Source organism: Thermobia domestica, chromosome 2 (assembly GCF_964235325.1).
Source record: "Thermobia domestica chromosome 2, izTheDome1.hap1.1, whole genome shotgun sequence".
Taxonomy (NCBI): domain Eukaryota; kingdom Metazoa; phylum Arthropoda; class Insecta; order Zygentoma; family Lepismatidae; genus Thermobia; species Thermobia domestica.
In genome coordinates, this window is record NC_137455.1 from 290,394,849 (window position 1) to 290,416,112 (window position 21,264).

The 21,264-nt window shown below is 32.3% G+C and overlaps 1 protein-coding gene across 1 annotated transcript in view; it reads right to left on the reverse strand.

Moving 5' to 3' along the window:
* The window catches only part of LOC145678567 (angiotensin-converting enzyme-like), a 184,091-nt gene that overhangs the window by 31,237 nt on the left and 131,590 nt on the right, over positions 1–21,264 (reverse strand). The window contains exons 14-21 of the mRNA XM_081748869.1: positions 21,121–21,189; positions 19,892–20,028; positions 16,355–16,516; positions 14,664–14,772; positions 12,223–12,366; positions 11,015–11,206; positions 6,891–6,988; positions 4,401–4,570 (exon numbers count right to left, since the gene is read on the reverse strand). Of these exons, the coding sequence (XP_081604995.1) occupies positions 4,401–4,570; positions 6,891–6,988; positions 11,015–11,206; positions 12,223–12,366; positions 14,664–14,772; positions 16,355–16,516; positions 19,892–20,028; positions 21,121–21,189 (1,081 nt within the window). The remainder of the gene's footprint in view (positions 1–4,400; positions 4,571–6,890; positions 6,989–11,014; positions 11,207–12,222; positions 12,367–14,663; positions 14,773–16,354; positions 16,517–19,891; positions 20,029–21,120; positions 21,190–21,264) is intronic.

Sequence of the window (21,264 nt, forward strand, 5' to 3'; positions counted from 1 at the left end):
AATCTAAACTTTTTAATGCAAATCTTGAAACGAAATGTGTAAATCGAAACCAAAGCTAGTAACAAATGATATGTAGTATTTCATAAAAAATACAATGATAACACAAGCTAAGAGTGCTTTCATCCTCGTGTTAATTCATTTGCAAAATGATACAAGTAAGAAATATCTTAACGGAAGGCTTTCCATATATATTTCATCATTATATTTCATTACTTAATATTTACTCTGCTTCGGAGTTAATAGATGTACTATAACTTAACTTTTACTTCAAATTTGATCTCCCAGTGAGATACGTGTGGTTCAGACGTCACGTTAAGATATAAGTTACCTCTCACGTAGTGTTTGAAACGGAGGTGAACTCCAATCAAATAATCAAAAATAGTAACTTTCACTGTTGAATTTTCATTTGTTTTTCTGTTAAAGTTCACAGTATTGTAAATACTCTTAACTGCTTACGTTAAGGTAACTGGTTAAAATAATATATGAAAATTTCAAAATAGGCTATCACAATTTTAAGAATTCTCCTCACATCTTCCACTTTTGCTACTCCACGATAAAAAAGAATATAAGATGAAATAAGAATGGTTTTTAGTTCCTTTACTATTGAGATAATTACATGATGGCAAAAGACCAGATGGCATAACGTTGGTACCATGGGAGAGGGGAAGGATTCTTCTCTAGGATTTCACCTGCTCTGACACTTTCGCGTCATCTAATCTCACTCTTTCTTCATCTCGAGAAGGAGCTATTGCAGCCCGCAGAGAATGCGAGAAAAGAAGAAAATATAAAGATCTGCTCAATAGATACATGTTCGTGCCCGTAGCCATTGAATCGAGCGGCATTTGGGGCCTCGAAGGGCTCAATTTCATCAAAGAAGTAGGCCAACGTGTAGCACACCTTACTGGTGACAAGCGGGCTACTACTTTTCTGATACAACGTATCAGCATAGCAGTTCAGCGAGGAAATGTGGCTTCCATTTTAGGTACATTACCTCCTGGAAAATTATTAGAAGAAGTTTTTCTTTTATAACTAACTGTTCAGAATTTGCTGTTTATCAGTCTGTAAAAAAGTGTCAAATATGTTCCAATTTATAGATAAAAAACTATATTAATAAAATAAACCTTTTAAATAGAAAAAAAAATTACATGATACGTACATCGTATATTGTTGAAAACTATTCAACAATATACAGTAATATATAGTGATATGGAATATATATTAAGGTTGAATATATAGTAATATTGAACTAATTTATCAAACTCAGACAATGTGCTTACACGGATTCAGAAATTTAAATGATGAACCCACTTACTTGCAATTCTGATTCCGGAAACTTCTATGTGCTTTCAAGCTATCGATTCTCCCCTGGAGCCTTGTTAACGGAAGATAGACGTCCGAGTGAAAAAACTAAGATCACAAATACTCATCAGGCAAGACTACTGAAGATACTTCTGCTTGTTACTCGTCAAATGATGGCGTAGATCTTTTATTTCTTTTACTCCTATTTTCATCCTTCGTGAACAAGACTCAAGGGGAAAGCCGAAAGTCTGGAAATGCAAAGAGTTTTAAGAAATTAGAACTTAAAGAAAGTGAGCTAATTTATCAAAGTCATAACATGAATATTTTTTTAAAATAGCAAAACATTATTCCTAATCCTTTCTTTTATCAGAGATAGAAATAGCATGACAAAATAAATGAAAAATATTAAAACATTAATGTAAAATAGTTAAGAAATATTACTCTAAAGTTAAATCAAATGAACTCAAAATCCTTCAAACTATGTTCCAATCCTTCTACCAAACCTACAAAATAGCTTTAGTGATATTCTAGACCTTAAAGAATTAATTATTCTTAAGGCTGTCATGTTTTTTATGGTTTCTTCATATGACTGAATATTAAATGTTGTTTTCATAACTATACTGCACAACGTTTGCTCTGACAGTTATATTGAATGGAGTTTATAAAGTTCTTTTCAGTATTGAGGGTATGAAGCGGGATCTACTTCTTAAAATGAGATCCATTACTAAGGTTTTTATTCGAGACAAGCACGTTCACCAAGAATTAGACTCACGAACACTCGTATTAGCCATTTGACCACGAAAGGGTATAGTTTCACTATATAATGAAGTCTAGCCATAGATAAAAATATTGATACTAAAAAAAATTAAAAAATACAAAAACCCAAATAGATATCCCAAGATAATGAGCATACATCAAAACAAATGCAATGTACAAGTATAAAAGCTTTAGTATAAGCGAACAGTGGACTTTCAGTACACATTAAAAAATTAGCTACACTGTGAAGTACCTAATAAATATAATAAAATCACTATATGGAGTTCTGGTAGTTTATGCTAAATTAAATTATCTGTAGGTGCTCCTTCATGGATAAGTGGTTAACGAGCGTGATTTCTGTGTGTGAATGGTGCCGGGTTGGGGTATATGCCATGAATAAAAATTCAAACTAGTTTGGATCTCGCTTTAATCAGTAGGACTTATCTCATATATATCCTTACTAATGCAAAGGGATATTGAATTCCAATAAATTAATAGCTTTTCTACTGAGTACATAAAAATAGTCTCCTTCCCCTTCCCTTTCATTCCGCTCCACCACCACAAATTAATGTGATACTTCATAAAACTTGACTGTTTAGTACACATTAAATGCACGAATAAATACCAGAACTAGCACACTTTTATTACAAGGTTTCTGTGTTGCTTATATATATATATATATATATATATATATATATATATATATATATATATATATATATAATTTCGTTCAGTGTTTTGAACTGTGAATAATAAAATTATAGGTCAATTTTAATTATCATTTTTCGCTGAAAATGATTCGATTCGCATTCACGATTTCTAAATAAGGTCAGTATCTATATTGGTTCCCTTCACACACATTGGTACTTCATTTGAATTCTATAATGTATATATATGAAATTTAAGATATGTTGAGAAGTGGATTAAAATACACGCAGTTACCTACAAGAAATAACGAATTGTACTAGGTAAAATTCTATTGGTGTTAAGTTCAGTTACACTAAACTTAATTCCTAAAGAGGAGTAATGCATACACAAAGTAACCCCCTCCCAAATAAATACATGTTAGTAGGTTAACACAAGTTAATTTTTTCATTTTTTTTTCTAATTGAAGATTTCCACTGAAGTTGAAGCTTTAAGCATGTGAGGAGCCTGTTGCTGAATTTATTGCAAGTCTCTACGATCCATGATAATGGTTATTCAATAAAGTATCCGAAATATTGAATAAATTAAGAATAAACAAAAGTTTAGTACAAATTTATTTAATAAATAATCACTTTAGAAGAAAACAGCGTTTTACAATTTTCACAATTTTTAAAAGAAGTGCGCATAACTTTTGAAAATCAATTATCATCATCTACTATATACCTTTCTGGACTTTTAAGGCCAATAGAGTTTTAAGTTGAAAGTTTTCTTGAATTTCTGTTCCTTTTTTAATTTCTTTTCTTACGGCATCCAATCATGAGTTTTAGAAATGTTCTCATAATTTACGAGTAATCGCTCAATATCACTTCAAGCCTACACCACAAGTTCCATAGAATTCTTGAGAAACACTGATTTAACACGTTCGTAGCTGTTGTTGTGTTGAAAAGTCCATCATTTCTGACCAACCAGTTACCACCAATTATCATAAACTTTTCTGGACTTCAAGACGGAGAATCTACATAATAAGTTCCAATGGATTCCAGCAGATCTTTGTTTCTTGGAGTAGTGTTTGACGATCTTCATGCATAAATTTTACCGTGTTCAGATAAATGCTCATAACCTTTGAATTACCGATCAGTACCACCCGGTTTTTTATTTTAAAAAATTCTAGCAAATAACATTTTAGTTTTTTTGAAACCGGTTCGGTTTTTCATAAAAAATTGTTTTAGTTTTCTTCAAAAGAATTTTTGGATTTTATTGAAACCAGTGTGATTTTCACCAGAGCCGGTATCTGTTCTTTTCTTGTAGTACTAAATTCCAAAGAAGTTAACAAAGAAGCAGAAAGGTTTTATAGCAAACCGAACGGTTTTTAATAGAAAACAAGTTTCTTGAAAGTGTTCAACATAAGACTGAAAACCCGTTCTTACGAGTCAGAGTAGAACACAGAGGGCTTGAAGAGATCGATAATTTCAAGTATAGGGAAGTATTTTGACGAGAGACACTTACTGCACCAAAGAGATCAGGTCAAAAATTGCCACAGCCAAAGAAACATTCAAAAGGAAAGCTCACTCCTAATAATAATCTTAAGGAATAATAATAATAATAAGGAATAATAACCTTAGTTCAGACGAAACTTAAAAACAATTTTTACATGATTTTATAGTGAGGGCAAGTTGACTTATGCATTCAATTTTACTAACCTGAAGTCCTGTCCGTCACAAAAGTCCCAGGCTGAGGCATGACATACAACTTCTCGACCCTCGGGCTTAGTAATCATCGCATTAGGTCCATAACACATGCTAGCTGATGGTAAACCCAAAGATTGATAAAACCTGTCTGCCTCCTCGAACATTCGTAGAGCAGTGTAATTCTGTCGAACAAACCATGGAATATAATATTCAATAAGTGTAATAATGAATAAAGAAAATGTTAGTAGTAAAAAATATATTAGCAAACACTAATTTGTAAAATTAAGATGATTTTCTTCCTCTGTAGTTTTCATTACATCCAGGCCCGTATTTAAGTAAGTACTATTCTGTGCTTGAGCACAGGGCGGCAGAATTTAGGGGGCGCAAAAGTTTGGATTTATTAAAAGATTCACAATAAAATAATATTTAAAACTAGTAACCCGCAAAGTCCCGCGCGAGCACGAGAAAATAATTTTCCGCCTTATGCAGAGTCGTTTTGACGTATGATTAGCGCCATACTAAAGGTCTGACTACTGCAGGAAACATATGTTAGTCGAACTCTTTAGTATGATACTAATCACGCATCAGAACAACTGCATATTGTGCCCCATTGCTTTTAAGTCGCTTTACTTACGGTAGTTACTAAAGCTAGCTTATCTGATTATTTTTAAAAGTCATCCTCTCCCACCCCCACTCCAAGGGATGAGGATGAACTTGAACATCACGAAAACTGATACCGTTAAACTCAGTGACCTCGAAAACTATGAATTCAATACTAATATCTGTTGCTTTCGATTTCTTTTAAAATCTCGTCCCCTTCCTGGGGAATGGAGTAAGACCTTAAAGTTCAATTGAATTAAAACTGTCACTATTCATTTCAGCGACCCTAAAAACTTGAATTCAACTCTAATATTGGTCGTTTTCTGAAGGGGAAGGGGGGCGGAAAATTTTGTGCAGGGGTGGCAAATTATTTAGACCACAGGGGCTCACAATATATAAACACGGGCCTGATTACATCAGAAATTTAAATATGGCATCTCATTCCTGCAGCCTTCCCCGGTGGTCTAGTGTCTAGTGCATGTGCCGTTGGTGCGCGTGGTTCTGGGTTTGATTCCTCGTAAGAAGGTATAAAAAATTAAATTCATAATCATTCATTTTCATTAATCATCTGTCTCTTTTAGTCTAAAGGACATAACAGCGGGATATTAAACTTTTGTTTTTCCTTATTTCTTGCAACTCCTAGAATATTTCAATCAATTAATGGATAGGAAAATATTTCGAAGCTGTGAAATTCTTTGTGGAAGTTAAGAAGCAATTATCTTTGCAGTGTTCTTATACTGAATAAATTATCTCAAAATCACTATAACAGTGAAGTGAAATATACTACATTGAAACAATAGCTTAAACTAGAAATATAACTAAAAGGCTAATACTCATCGCAAGAAACAAAGCATTCCTGTAGGAAGTACTTTCGAAGGACGTGACCTTCATCTTCAGTCTAAGCATATTTCGAAAAGGATTAAAACATAGAAAAGGAAATATGAATGGATAAAAACAGTTAAAAAGAATTTTAAAAATATAATAGTACGAGAAGTAAAAATATTCTTGTTACTGGAAATAGACAGATGTTAATGGTAATTCAATTGTCACTGTTCACTATTGTTCACTTTCTTAATTTTTTTTATTACCTTCCAGACGGCGAAAATGTAAAAAAATAAAAATAAAAATAAAAAACTCCAAATCGCATATATGTCACTTTTTTTCTAAATGGAGTGTCGGTTTCTCCTTATGAATGTAATAAGGCTCTTTAATTATTCGTTCAGTTGTTGTTTTTGTTTTTTCTATCAAACATGAATTAGCAATGTTATGGTTATTGTCTTTAAGATGTGTTGTCAATCCGGATAACTGTTGTAAGCTACAAGATTTGGATGTGTGAATGTGTTCAGCTATTCTGGTACAAATATTCCTTTTTGTTTGACCTATATATATATTTGGTCACACTGACATTTAACCCGAAAGACACCGCTTTTTTTTAATTGCTTTTAATATTTTTACCCATTAATATTTTCTTTCCTATGTTTTAATCCGTTTCGAAGTTTGTCTAGGCCGAAGATGAAGACCATGTTCTTCGAAAGTACTTTCTAGAAAAGTGGTTTGTTTCTTACGGTGAGTATTAACCTTTTACTTACATTTTTAATTATTATCACCGCTCGCAATACAGTGATAAATGGTTTAAACTGACACAAAAAAGAAAATTCAATTTCTTCACAACTTTCAGAAAAGTATCAGTGAAAATTCCTTCGATCAAAGTTTCAAGGTTGTTTCTACTATGACATTTTAATTGTTAATTAAAAGTAAAATACTTAATATTAAAATTTAAATTGACGAAAAGCATTATATATCCACTTGTGGATATGATTCTCGATTAATCAAATCAACGTTACCCGAAGTTCCGGAAATATAGATCATTATATGGTTTATTATGTATGTTTTCTTCTGTACCTGATTAACCATTTCTCCAGTAACATCAACAGCAGACGCATTTGGATATGGATTAACTATATCAATAATGTTCGACCATGATTGAGCCCACATGTTTCCTAAAATAAGCATGAAATTCAGTTAAAATATTTTATGTAACATATTAAGTGCTAAACTCTAACTACTTTTAAGTAATTTTGATTTTTATAGTCGTACATAGGCAGCTAGAAAAAAATGTAGGTTTACTATGTTCACGAAAATGTTTCAGAATAGCTTCATGCAGACTTGAAACAGTTTAACGTTCACTATATATCTTCACGATGAACATATCATCTTAACTAAATTTAATGTCAAATAAAGTTAACTGTACAAAACTGTTTAGTAAATCTAAGTAGTATTCTAGTAAATCTACGTAGTCTTAAAAGTATTGAGCCTTTTGTGCACGAGATGATGTTAATATCCTAAATTTCAGAGAATATGATTTACAGCAGGTCAAGCCTAATGTCATTTCATAGCTGATATTTGAAGCTAATATATGTGCAAAATAATCATGCGTAAGATATTACACCGTGAAGGTGAGTGAACGTCCCGCAAGACTGCGCTATATTTTACAATTTTATTTCGATAAAAGTGCAAATACTGCGCAGACTCGTGAAGAAATTTGTGTATTTATGTTACATTATTAAAAGTAACAGCCAAAAGATAGTTCAGTTGCTTTCGCTCTGGAAATTTCAGTACCTAAGATGCTCCTTGCAATGAGGGACCAACCACAGAAAAAGTTGTTAATATTCTGTCAAAAATAGAGCAAGACCGGCATGTAAGCAGCCATTATATCTCCAATGACCTACACACCAATCACCAAACAGAGTTAAACCATTTTGAGAAAGCTAGCTACAAAAATAAGCTCGACGTTTAGGTGCTGTATGATCAGACTAAAAAAATAATTTACTCAATCGAATTTCTATCTGCGAATCTCTACTGAAACGTAACGAATTCGAGCCATTTCTGAAGCAGATGATCTCAAGAAGTTTGATGAAATGAATAACCTACGACAAAAATATGAGAAACAAATCGCAGTCAAAGCTAAGACAAACTCCATAGACTGTGGAAAAGCCCACACTGACACCAGATTGGGCTTTGGTTACTAGACAAGTGACACCCAGGAAGGTATGCTGTGCATTAGGTGGGGTCACGAGCTACTGCCACCGGCCGGAATGATAGACTCGAAACTGTACTGTCAACAATTAGCTCAAGTTCACCTAGCAATTCAAAAGAAACGGCCGGAATTGGTCAGAAGAAAGGGTATTGCATACCACGCTGACAACGCTAGATGACACACATATTTAAGAACTCATCAGAATTTAAAAGAACTTGGCTGAAAGGTTTAATGCATCCACCACATTGTACAGACCTGGCACTGTCAGACTATTATCTGTTTCGGTTTCTGCAGAACTTCCCGAGTGGTATTAAGTTAGTTTCAAAACAGACTTGTGAAAACTATGTGTCACAATTTTTGGACCAGAAACTACAAAAGTGTTGTAATGACGGGATTATGGTGTTGCCAGAAAAATAGCAGAAAGTAATCGAACAAATTGGTGTATATGTGGTTTAATAATGTTATTTTCAAATCACAATAAAGGTATTCTCAATTTTGACCTTTAAACGATCAACATTTTTAGATAGCCTAATATTAACATCTTTGCAACGGAAGATTTATTTATTTGTGTTCATTTTGTAACCAAATTTCAGAGACAGTAATGAAATCATATACACTGAAAACAACGAACAGTAAAAGTTAGGAAGGAAATTTGAAAAATAATGGGCCAAGAATAAGTACCATTCCAGCGTTCGCTATGGGACTGCGTAAAAATCACCAGCAAAACAGCTTTAATGACCAGTTGTGAGACTCAAACCAAACCGGAACCTCCCAATTGTTAAATATTGTTACGCCCACTCTTTATTCTATTCAAAATTTTAAGTGAAGTACAAATTATGTATTATTTAGTATAAGGTAAAGTTTTTACTAACTAACTAACTACTTCTATGGCCTATGGAACCCGGAGGTTCAATGCTACGTTCACAAAAGCTCTCCACTGACTTCTAATCTTAGCCAATTGGATCCAGTTTCTACTTTGTATTCCTATTTCTGCGAGATCCATCTTAATGTTGCCCTCCCATCTGCGCCTAGGTCTTCCTAATGGTCGTTTTCCGGTTGGTCTTCCAGTTAAGATTTTGAAAGCGTTCTTACTTTCTTCCATCCTGGCTACATGACCTGCCTACTTGAGCCTCCTAGACTTGATGACCCTAACATTGTTGGGTAAACCGTATAAATTATGTAGTTCGTTATGAAGTTTCCGCCATTCGCCATTCCCGTTCCTCTTGGGTCCGAATATTCGTCTCAGGATCTTGTTCTCCAATACTTTCAATCTATGTTCTTCCTTCCGAGTGAACGACCATGTTATCGTTTTATTATCGTTATACAATAGGCATGATTATCGTTTTATATATTTTAAGCTTCAAATTCCTCGACAGAATTCGCGACAATAAGAGATTTTGAACTGAATAATAACACGAATTTCCTGCTTTTAGCCGACATTTAATTTCTTCGTGAATATGGTTTTCGTCTGTTAATATTAATCCCAGATATTTGAAAGTATCCACTTTATCAAAAGTATTACAGTGAAACATGTCAACTTGGCCACCTCTCTAAGTTGGCCACCTGCTTATCTTGGCCTAGTTCGTCTTGAACCTGCATTTTCCCATAAGGCATTCGTTACTTACTACTCTATAAGTTGGCCACCTCTCTATCTTGGAAGTTGGCCGCACTGAAGCAATGATTATCCTATGATGACAATGATAAATTTACCTGCGTATCTTGGCCACGCAAAACACAGTTTTGTTATTTTTCTTAACTCTTTCGTATTCCCATAAGAGAGGCAGATGTTCTGTATTTGTGACTGGACACAAAGAAGCATAGATTCGCACGATTTCTTCTTGGAGGCCAATGGCCAGAACACTACCCTCATGAAGGGGTGGTGAAGGAAGGTGTGAATAAGAAAACGCACGTACAGGAATTCAGGAAATGGTTGTACGTATTTGTTTACCCTGTCTGTTTTGGTGAAACCATTAGCTATATCAGCTCCTCTCATCAGTGGGGAGCTTTAGTAATTTCGGAAAATTCTCAAGGTTAAAACTAACCATCTCAATTGTCAACTATTGGCACCTGTCGGCTTGTCAAAAGATAGAGGAGTTTTTGAGATATGAATTCCCTCAAGATTTTCTCAAAGCATCTTTTGCTCCGAGGGAAACACTTCTAGCTCATTAACAAGAGGTAGTTAACTACAATATTAGAATGTGCATATCTGCCAAAAAGAATAAAACAAATACGTCTAGAATTAACCACCATTCAGTAACAATTGAAAAGAAGTAATATAAATTGCATATGAATTTCTCAATTTATAACTTAGCTTTTCTTGTTTACAAGCTGAATAACTCAGTGTGCTATAATATCAATTTCAATAAACTGCGTACATACGCTTCTATTTCATGGTTGTTTGTGTTATTGTGTTTTCAATCCGAATAATCCAATGTACCAGACTAGTTTTCAGCAAGAGAAAAGTATGCACATATATTAAACATACTATAATAATATTTTCTAGTACTGTATATTTTTTATGATTACTCTATATACATTATTTATATGTAGCTGTCGTGCCACTGCTTATTAAAATTTTACAATCAAGTAATACTAGATATCCTATTCTATAAATACACAAATCACACTTATTTTCTGTAAGTTGGCCACCTGTCTAAGTTGACCACTTTTCGATGGAACAGATGGTGGCCAACATAGACATGTTTCACTGTATTCGATATTTTAACGCATCCCTAATTTGCCGTATTACGATCACGATGCACTTCCATGTATTTAGTTTTCTCTGCATTTACTTCTAAACCCATGTCCCTGCAAGCGTTTAATAAGACCTCTGCATTTCTTTCTATTGTTCTCCTATCATTCCCTATTAAATTTACATCATCAACATAGACCATAACCTGGTAAATCCCATTTAACTCTCGGCTCTGGTTGCAATCTTTAATTTTCCTTATATAAAGTTTTTACTATTTTACAAAAAGTAGAAACTTACCAAGTAAGTGCGCCGGGATGTATCCATCTTCTCCAACGACTTCTGGACCATAATACGCTATCAATTTTTGTCTCACATAACCATGAATCACAAAATAGAAGTCTCGAATTTGGCCCCACAATTGAGTAATGTCCTCTTGAAATGTTGGTGATTCATAATCATGTCTCCACATTTCACCTAGGTCCCTAAATCCTAGAAGAAAAATACAAAAAAAGTATTAATTATTATCAACTAATAAGTAAAATAGAATAATATAATTTAACTAGAATTGAAAATTGTTAATTCCACTTGTTTAATCACCACTATATACTGACTATTTTTCGATGCTATCGTTTAAATCAAAGGACTAAAAAGGGGCCGCGGTGTTCAGTGGTAGAGCTCACCTCTGATGTATAGGGTCCCTGTTTCGATCCCAGATCACGCCAAGTGAACTTTGTGGCGGACAAACACTATGTGAGGGATTTCGTCAGGGTTCTCCCGTTTCCTCCCACTTTCTTCATTCCACCATTTCATTCATTTCTCATCATCACCGTCCCCTTTAACCTATTCTGCATAACATGGGACTTAAAACTCAAAGATTTCATTTTACATACAATCCAAATTATGAATTATACAACTAGTGAGATGCTTTGAAAATTTTAACAAAACTTACTAGGTTGTATTGGTTTGATGAGATACTAACATTGTAATTTTTTTCTGAAGGGAAAAAATTACTACTCCCGCTCAGATCGGCTTGAATTTTAAAATTTAAAACGCTAAGAATAGAAACAAAGATACAATATTGTTAAACTTGTTATATAATAAGTAACTTTTCTTCTTCCACTATGAAGATTTAAAAGAAAATTGAATGATAACTAATTAATATGAAGCATCACTGTAATTTTGTATAAATTGTTCTCATACTCATATGAAAAGTAGCATTTAATCATATTAAACTTTGAAAAAAAACAACTTTAAAATAACATGTAAATAGATAAATAAAAAAGGAAAAAATAAAATAACTTGGCACTGTACATATGTCATATTAGTAGTAGTAATTTGCATGCAATATCTCATTATTATCCATAGTTTTCCGAAAGTTACAATAAGGAACAAATAGAAAATCGTTTCTTTTCCAAGTGCAAATATGATTGAGTAAAAAAACTTTAAATACTTTTTAATGGTGTCAAAATTACACAAGGAGTAATATTATTGGAAGTTTTCATTACCATTGACGTTTGCAAGTTCGTTGGCCAGTTGCACGTATGTCTTGTAGTCATTTCTAATCTGTTTTCCAGATACATCTCTCCACTTCTGCCAGATGTATTGTAATTCATTCGGATCTCTTGAGATCGCCAATCGGTCCTCCAAATCTGATTATCATTGTTTGGAAATAATGAGAAAATAATAAATGTAAAGAACCATCTTGATTTTATTTAGATATGATTAAAATTGCTTTAAAAGTCAAACAACGAATGTTTTATTATCATACTTTCATTATCACATTGACTTCATTATAATATTCTATAAACTTCTACATTCACCTCGTATAACATTATGTGAAAATATAATATCATGTAGTTATGCATACATTAGTAGGATTCTATGTTATCTCCAAAACAATTTCACAGAAACTAGCATGAAGTCTAGCACACAAGAAGTTAATTCAGCAAAATGACAAAATTATTATCATTGTACCATATTTGATTTACAAACATAACAAACAATATAAAAAAGAGAAATATTTTCAGTTTTTTCTAGTTAACTTTACAGAAAGAAGAAGAGCATACCATGAATTATGTAGGTTGATAAAGATCAGAAACGTAAACGTTCATAATAATAATAATAATAACAAAAAAGAAGCATTTACATTTTATTTCTATTTTATATACATAAGAAATATTTATTCATAGAAATCGCCTAGCTGGTCAACTCAATCATTTATTTTTGGGAACTTAAACTATGCAGTGGGATTCATTTGTTTTCGTAAAGTCATATCAATGGTAAACGCCTTACTCATAATACCTTCTAATGATACAAAATTTAGCAGAACTACAACTTATGATAATCATTTTCTCTATATCGGAATACCACAAGTGTGATTAATACATAAAGTTATAAATTTAAACAGATCCAATAACGGATATTTCAGTGCTCTATGTTTCACTTGAAATATCTATTATCTAAACCTATAAGGTTTCCTTTTCATGAAATAACCCTAAAATTTCAGGAGAAATGTAAGGAATTTAAAGAATAGTAACTAAATGTTTTACGTTACTACAGTTTTATGTTCCAAGTATTATATAATTTTAAAATATTAGATTTTACTATACTTCAAAAAATAATATTAAAGTAGAATAAAATATTACTTTATTTACATTTTATGTATTTATTTATTATCATTCACCTTGGTTTATGTGATTTTTATGTAACCCACTGGCAGAATTATATGATTAATCCATTTTATTTTCTAATGTCTGAATGAAAATAAAATAAGTTACACAGAAATTTGAATATTTTTACCTTTACTCTATGTACCCAACTATATTCTTCAGGAAGTAAATGACTCACACAAACGGAAATTTTGTCATAAATTTTAGGTAAATGTTGAAAATAAACACATTGTTTATAATCATACTTTCATCTTTAAAGAGTACTAGCATCAATTATCCGCTTCATTGGGTAAAAAAATCGATAGAAACAAAAAAAATGTAATGAAAAATCAGAAAATAATAAGTAATGTATATAAATAAAAAATGAATATTATTATTATGGGCTGAATTTGGATTTAAACGACACGAAAGTGTCACTGTTCATCCCAGTGACCCTGAAAACTATGGATTCGGCACTAATATTGGTCATTTTCTATTATTTTTATATATATCCCCTCCCTTTCCCCCAAGTTGCAGGGCTGAATTTGGATTTAAACGGTATTGGAAGTGTCACTGTTCATCTCAGCGACCTCAAAAACTATGAATTCTACAGTAATATCGGTCATTTTCGATCATTTTTATATATCTCTTCCCTCCCCCTCCTCTAAGTTGAAACGTCAAAATTAAATAAAAAAAACAATCCTAGGTCCGAACCTCATCTATGCTAAAAATTTGATAGAGATTGGTCGGGTAATTCAAGAGTTATTAAGCCACAAACATAGTCACTTTCATTTGTACTTATATAGATAGATATATTTTCTAATTTAGTATTTATAACAAGAGTCAATAAAATCACAAGTTATTATTATCACGCTTTTAGAGCATTTTGTATATTAACACTGTCCATGAATTAGAGTGTCTACATCTCTATCAGTGTCTGTATCTATAGTGTCAGTCAAGTGTCTACATCAAGTTTCAGATAGTGTCTATATAGTGTCTGATGAAGGATATGATACATATCCGAAACTGTAACACATTATACTGTAAAATACAGTGTGTGTTGAAGCATTGGTCAGTATTTATTTTGTATATGATTTTGTTGAATCAACATTTCAGATTTATGAAAATACATTTATGTATGTGTCATATAGAAAATGAAGGACAGATTCGAAAGTTATATAATGAGCATATTATGTTTCGTACAAATAATTTTAAGACAATATCTATAAGAAATTTGCAAGTTCTTTTAGTATTTAACATCAATGTATTAGTCTGACAAAGCAGTAATGAAACCTTACCTGGATCTAGAGCCCAACCTTCAACTGTTAAGTTGCAGTCTTGTTTCGTGTATGGGCAAACCTTTCCTGTACTATAAACTCCAGTCATTTTAGCTTGTATATCTTGCCACTAGTAAGAAAATATACACTGTTATTGAAAATAATTTTAACATCCTTTTCAGAAAAGTTTACTTGAACAGAAGAATAAGATTGTTTTATTCCTTTCTTTTTAAAAAAAGAAATCAGCGAAAGAATAAATGTGAACCATTTATATTATTAGAATACCTTATGAAAACAATATAATATTTTATCTCACTTAAAACGGCTCTAGTCATTTATTTAGTTCATGTATTACATACAGTGGTGCTATTCAGCCGGTTCGCGAGAACCGGTTGTTAAAATATTTTGAGTTCGCAGAACCGTTTGTTATATCCAGATATAAACACACATATATATACATAACGCATGACCTAACCAAGAGTGAAGTAAAGAAGCAAAATTTGTGAAAACATCTCTGTATTTTTCCTGCTCGCTTGCATTGTTGTGAAAACAAGCAACTTTGAATTGTTTCAATTCAATGGGCAAACAGAAATTTGAATGGGCGGGCGCCAAGATATTTATCTGATGCGACCGATAAAAAAGTTTTCCAGTCATGTCAATAAAAGGTTTCCAGGTCTTAATTCTTTTGAATGCTCCATATTTGTAGGACAAACGTTTGAAATTTCCAGACATGAATAGACTGGTTTTGGTAAAACTTTGACTAAATCTCACTAACAATAATACGATATTGTATATTCTGTCACATGTTTCCCTCTTATAAAGGCAGTATAGTTAGAACGTGACGCTACAAAATACAATAGAAATAATTCTTAGTTCGAAAAATAAGGATAAAATAAACATTATATATATATGATGTTCTAAAAATGGCGCCCACGAACAACAGAACTATTCTTCAGGTCAAAGTAAAGCGAAAATCCTATATAATGGAATACCCTCCAAGGTCTCTTTCAACCGATATAGGGGATCAAAATTTCACTATGAGACAACGTCGCAGATTAACTTGGAACCATTAGCATTGCTCTACGAATCCATCAAGGAGTTACATCGATTATTATGCTAGTAAGTGCTGCTAGTGTCAACTTTAACTTCCATCTGGAAAGAACCGATGTAACTATTTGATAGATTGGTAGATCTTCTCTGTGGTTCTTTATCTGTGATGTTACCACATGGTGAAATTCATCTCCAAACGAGCAAACGAGAATCCGAAAAGTATTCAGTTATATCTTTTTTACTTCGTTTTGCTCTGTAGTCCATGGGCGCCATTTTTAAAACACCCTGTATATATATATATATATATATATATATATATATATATATATATATATATATATACCTAAGTATATAGAGAACCGGCTGTTAAAAAATTAGAATAGCACCACTGATTATATACAAATTATCTCTTATGTGTTATCACCTGAGAGTGACAAAATAACAAATGGCATGCTTATCTCATGTTTTGAAAGTTTAGATTAGAACTTTCTGTACATTCGAACCTTATTCAAAACATAAATAACAAATACATTTGTATTTATGGTACTAATTGGTCGAATAGAATATTAAAAGAAACATGAATGTAGTTGAACAAGAACATTCATTTAATAAACATAAACTAAAGTTTTACACAGTAAAATAACGAAATCTGAAGAATTTACCTGCTGTAGTTTGTTTGTTTCCAAAGCACTATCACCCAGCACAGAAAGGAAAAACATCTGTCTTCTGACTTTTTCGTTTGTGAAATTTCTCCAATCAGATCTATTAAAATGTTGTACCCATTGTTGCTTCTCAAAGTTTGCACGATCCAGCGTTGCTTGTGTCTAAATCAATGAAATAAGTGTTTGTTATGAATAATGTGAGTTCAAATAACCCTAACTTAATATGTACATACAGTACTACTAATTACAGTATTATATCATAGATATGGACATAGATATAAAACTACGCTACTTTATACAGTATGTAGATGCATTTTTAGGCTTTCTACAAGGATTTAAGACTAGGCGGTGAAATGAGTTCATAAAGTGACATATAGAGTGCTCAGAGCACAAGGGAATTAAGTATAGTTATCAAGATTGTGAGAAAAAAGAAAATGTAATGAAATGAAATATTTTTTAGTTTACACGGTTATGCAGTATAGGTTAAAGAAGACGGTGATGATGATAAATAAATGACAAATGGTGGAATGAAGGAGGTCGGAGGAAACGAGAGAACTCCGAGAAAACCCACACACACGGTGTTTGTGAGAAAAAATGACATAAAATGTGTACGGTATATGTAAAAAATAACATTATTTTTTACATTATAAGAATTATTTTCAATATCTGGGCATGATTTTTTTAAGCTCTGAAAGGAGCTTCACATAGAGATCTTACAGATGCAAAATTTCCAAAATTACCAAAAGTGGATTTAATTCCCTTTTGTATTGAACGCGCCATATATCCATTTTGTTGTAAAAGATCAATACATGGATTGTTGTTAAACAAAGCTAAGTGTAACTTAGATAATTATATAGCTCTATTATTTTCAATGAAATGCTTTCTGATTTTTAGTTTGCGAGCAGTGTATACAGTACAGAAATAATTAGCTTATTTGTATTTTATATTTTCTTACCTTTACATATTCAGCCTTCAATAACAAGTAACTTCCCAAGCACACAATATCATGATTATTACTCTTGGCAATTACCTTGAACTCAATACATACCTTGTCAAACTTATTTCTTAAAAAAAATCTTCTCGCAACGAAAGGTATGTAGCAAATTTGGATTATGCTAATTTGCTATAACAAATTGTTTAAAACGAATTGAGGATTACTGAAAATGTATCTAGTCACTGTACATGTACGGATGTTGATTTTCAGCTGTAACACATAACAGTTATACTTCTTATGCAAAATTATGCAAAATGTTGTACAATATTTATTTTCAACATTTAAAGAAGATATTTATATTGTTTAAAATAATAATAATACTGCGAGAGCCAAAAATTGGCGTATCCTATAATTCTGCTATTTTTGGGATAATGTAGTGTCATAGAACAGGGGGTTATCTGTGTGAAATGGTCTTGCATGATTGTTTATGCATCCAAAAGTGCACCGAATCTAAGTCCAGATATACTTCGGAGCTCATACAAATAGCATATTTCGGCCTTCATAATGTCGGTTCTGCTTAGACATAAAGCAAAATTAATGAATTAATACAATATAGAAATAGTGTTCACAGAACAGAACAAAGGTATCATACTTTTAATAGGATACTCTGAAGGAATTTTTGATTGTTATATTTTTAGGACTTCTGTATAGCTTAGGTTAGCAAGAGTTCTTTTGTTTGTGTGGTCCCAGGTGAAGCACAAGAGTTTAAGAATTGACCCTGAATCGCAAGGGAATCACAAGGTACAAATGAACTCTAGTCTAGAAATTCAGAACTAATGACATTGCACAGATTAGTATCTTCCAGATGAACGTGCATTATTTGGCTGGTCATAAGCCTTTGCGGGCTGTAGTGCAAGAATTTCATGACTTTTCAAATAGAAAGAGAAAGGGAAAACTATTGGGGTGCAGTTAATCACGCTATTTGTCGCTCTTTTCCCTAAAAACTGGAAGATGTTGTAGGTGTGTGGATAAATCATTGAGAGATGATAAATAGTTAGGAACATTATATGACAACTAGAAGAATCAACAAAATGTTTTCATACTGTGATCCCTATAAATGTGAATTCATGAAAATTCAAAGTGAAAACTGTGAGTGGATCAAGAATCAAACCTAGGTTTTCAGCTTCTTGGGCGGCGTAATAGTAAGCATATTGGTATGCTAAACTTGGGACCTGGGTTCAATTTATGGCTCAGTCTTACTTTGTACTTAATTTATAAATTAATTTTTCCTAATTAATTTAATACTAAAAAGTAATTTAATAATTTCCTTAATCATTACATTTATAAATTATTTTTTGCTAAAATGAAGATTACCAAAAATTAATTTAATTTAATCATCAGAGTATTGTGCAGATGCCAGAACGTTGGCGAAAGGTGTTGGAGATTACTTCGAAACTTAAAAGTGCGTACCATACACTGTATTGCTCTTTGTTTATCACTGCTCTAGAACGGAAAGCCTTTTTCTGGTTACCTGGTACGATGTATCATAAGATTCTGCGAGCCTTTTAATTCTTTCTAAGAAATTAAGCTTTAGCATAGGTAATTACAACCCTTTAAATTATGAAAGGATGTAGCAATACTGCAAATATAAGATAGAAGTCAAAATGATGGCGAGGTCCTTTAATCCAGCTCTCTTGGAAGAGGAATAATGTAATGGGGAACGGCCTATACTGTGAACGTTGATCTTGTATAATGATTGGTGCATCCACCAACTGCATCCGACTCAAAATCGGTCTTAGTTCGAATCCCATGTTAATAGTAGGTTAAAATAGACTCATTTTATTTGAGATGATCCAATATAATATATGCAAAATTATTCATGTTTATTTGAAATTTGTTGCTGAGTCAATTATGCTTATATAATGTAAAAACAATGTAGTCATCAGTGGCGTACCTACGGGGGCTATCGGGCTCAAGCCCCCCAAAATAAATTTGTTAGTTTTCGTATTCCACGTACAACAATGATGCTTCTTACGATTTCTAAGAATTTCACTGACTTTCCATTTTCTTATGCTCTTTGCTCAGCTTGAATTAAAGAAAGTCAAGTGGGGAAACAAGTAGCCCGGGAAATCAAATATTAAAGGAAGGAAAATGAACTTCATTAAAATTTGTCGGCACCCAAACGCCTCGAGCAGTCATACTACATATTGTTGATAATAATATTTTAAAAGTGGTGATGGAAACATTTGATATTAGCAAACAAAAATATGCTCCTATCAATATTAAAAACTCAGAGCATTTTTAATATTCTAAATTAAACATTTGAATTGTACTGATTGACGAATAATCACTTTCAGAAAGTATTGAAATATTTGTTTCCCAAATTTCATTAGTGGGCCAAGGTCCATGAATTATTTTTTTTAAGTTAATGATGCTTATTACAACAAAAATACGTTGCTTAGTTTAAAATCAATAATTAGTTTTGGTACTTTTAGAATAAAACCTCTGGTCATTGTTTCTAACAAGTTACTTGACCAAGAACTTGTGAAAATATAGAGAAAATAAAAATATAATTAATTGCAATAATCATAATTTTCACTAACCATTTTCTGTTCTGTCTCAGCAGTTATGTTTGTATCATAGTTCCATTCTGCTATCTGATTTACACGACATTGTTGACTGGCTTTCGTTTCATACTCATTGGCCAAAAACTGTCCAAGTTCTTCTTCAGTTTCAAGTCCTATAACATCAACATATAACATGTTATATCCAAACAATCTCATGTAATTGCTATCCTGTAATCTAAATTCAAGGTAATAAAACTAAAAAAAGAATATATAATTTTGTGTACACATACTGAAGGAAGTTCACACAACTCTTACGCATATTTTCAATTAAGTTTTCTTCCATGTAAATCAAGGTAAAGCGGGAATGCCAATTCAAGCATGAAAATATACATATATTGTCACAATAACAGAGATCCAACATTATTATTTATTTACCAGATTTATTTGTAACATTATTATTGTCATTATTGCCAAACTGATGTGATGAGTCAGTAGAAAGCATATACATTTTATAAAATGGATATGAAGATACTTTCTTGAATTACTTAATTGAAACGGATGTTAAAAGCTAAATAATGATGAAATGACCTAGCTTCATTCCTTGTATATTTATAATATTTCTTAACTTTTAAAATAGAGAAACGATAATATTTTCATGATGCATTGAAATTCAGGTATGCATTCGATTTTGACAATTTCTAAAGCAAATAAATAATTTATTCGATCATTCATTTTCAGTACCAAGACGTTGATCTACTGTTTAATATATAATCTGAATCAAACGTACTACTATCGGGACTCGAACCCTGGGATATCATGTCGAAAATCATTTACTAACCATATATCCATGAGGAAGCTCTATCCAGTTTGTGCATGAAATTCCACATGTCTAACGGGAACCAAATTTGCTTAAACCCTCATGAGTGTTCCCCGTTTCAAATTGAGTACATATTCTCTGTTTATTGGTATTTTACAATTATTTATTTGCATTATCAAGTGTAATGCTTACATATTTGTCTGTGGCTTCGCATGCTTACTTTCCTAATAATTTTTCAGAGACGTCAGGTACTATTGAATTCCGAAAGTGGAATAAGAGAATATTTTATTTTTCCTTCATAATAATGTGTGTGTGTATATGTGTCGCAAACCAAATATATAATGTCTTGAGACTCTACTACGGAGTAAGAGTCCTCTCATCCTTGAAACAATATTTGTCAGTTTTTTTTTCTTTCTTTCTTGCGAGAAACAGATCAAATTTCTCTTACCTTGCTTGTGTGCAGGGTGCGTCCTCACGGAGCCTTGAGGGTACACTCCACTTCCTGCTCTCGCACCAGCTGGAAGGAGGTAAAAAGAGGAAGGTTTATTTAGTCACAATAAGTACATACTCTCTGTTTATTGGTATTTTAAAA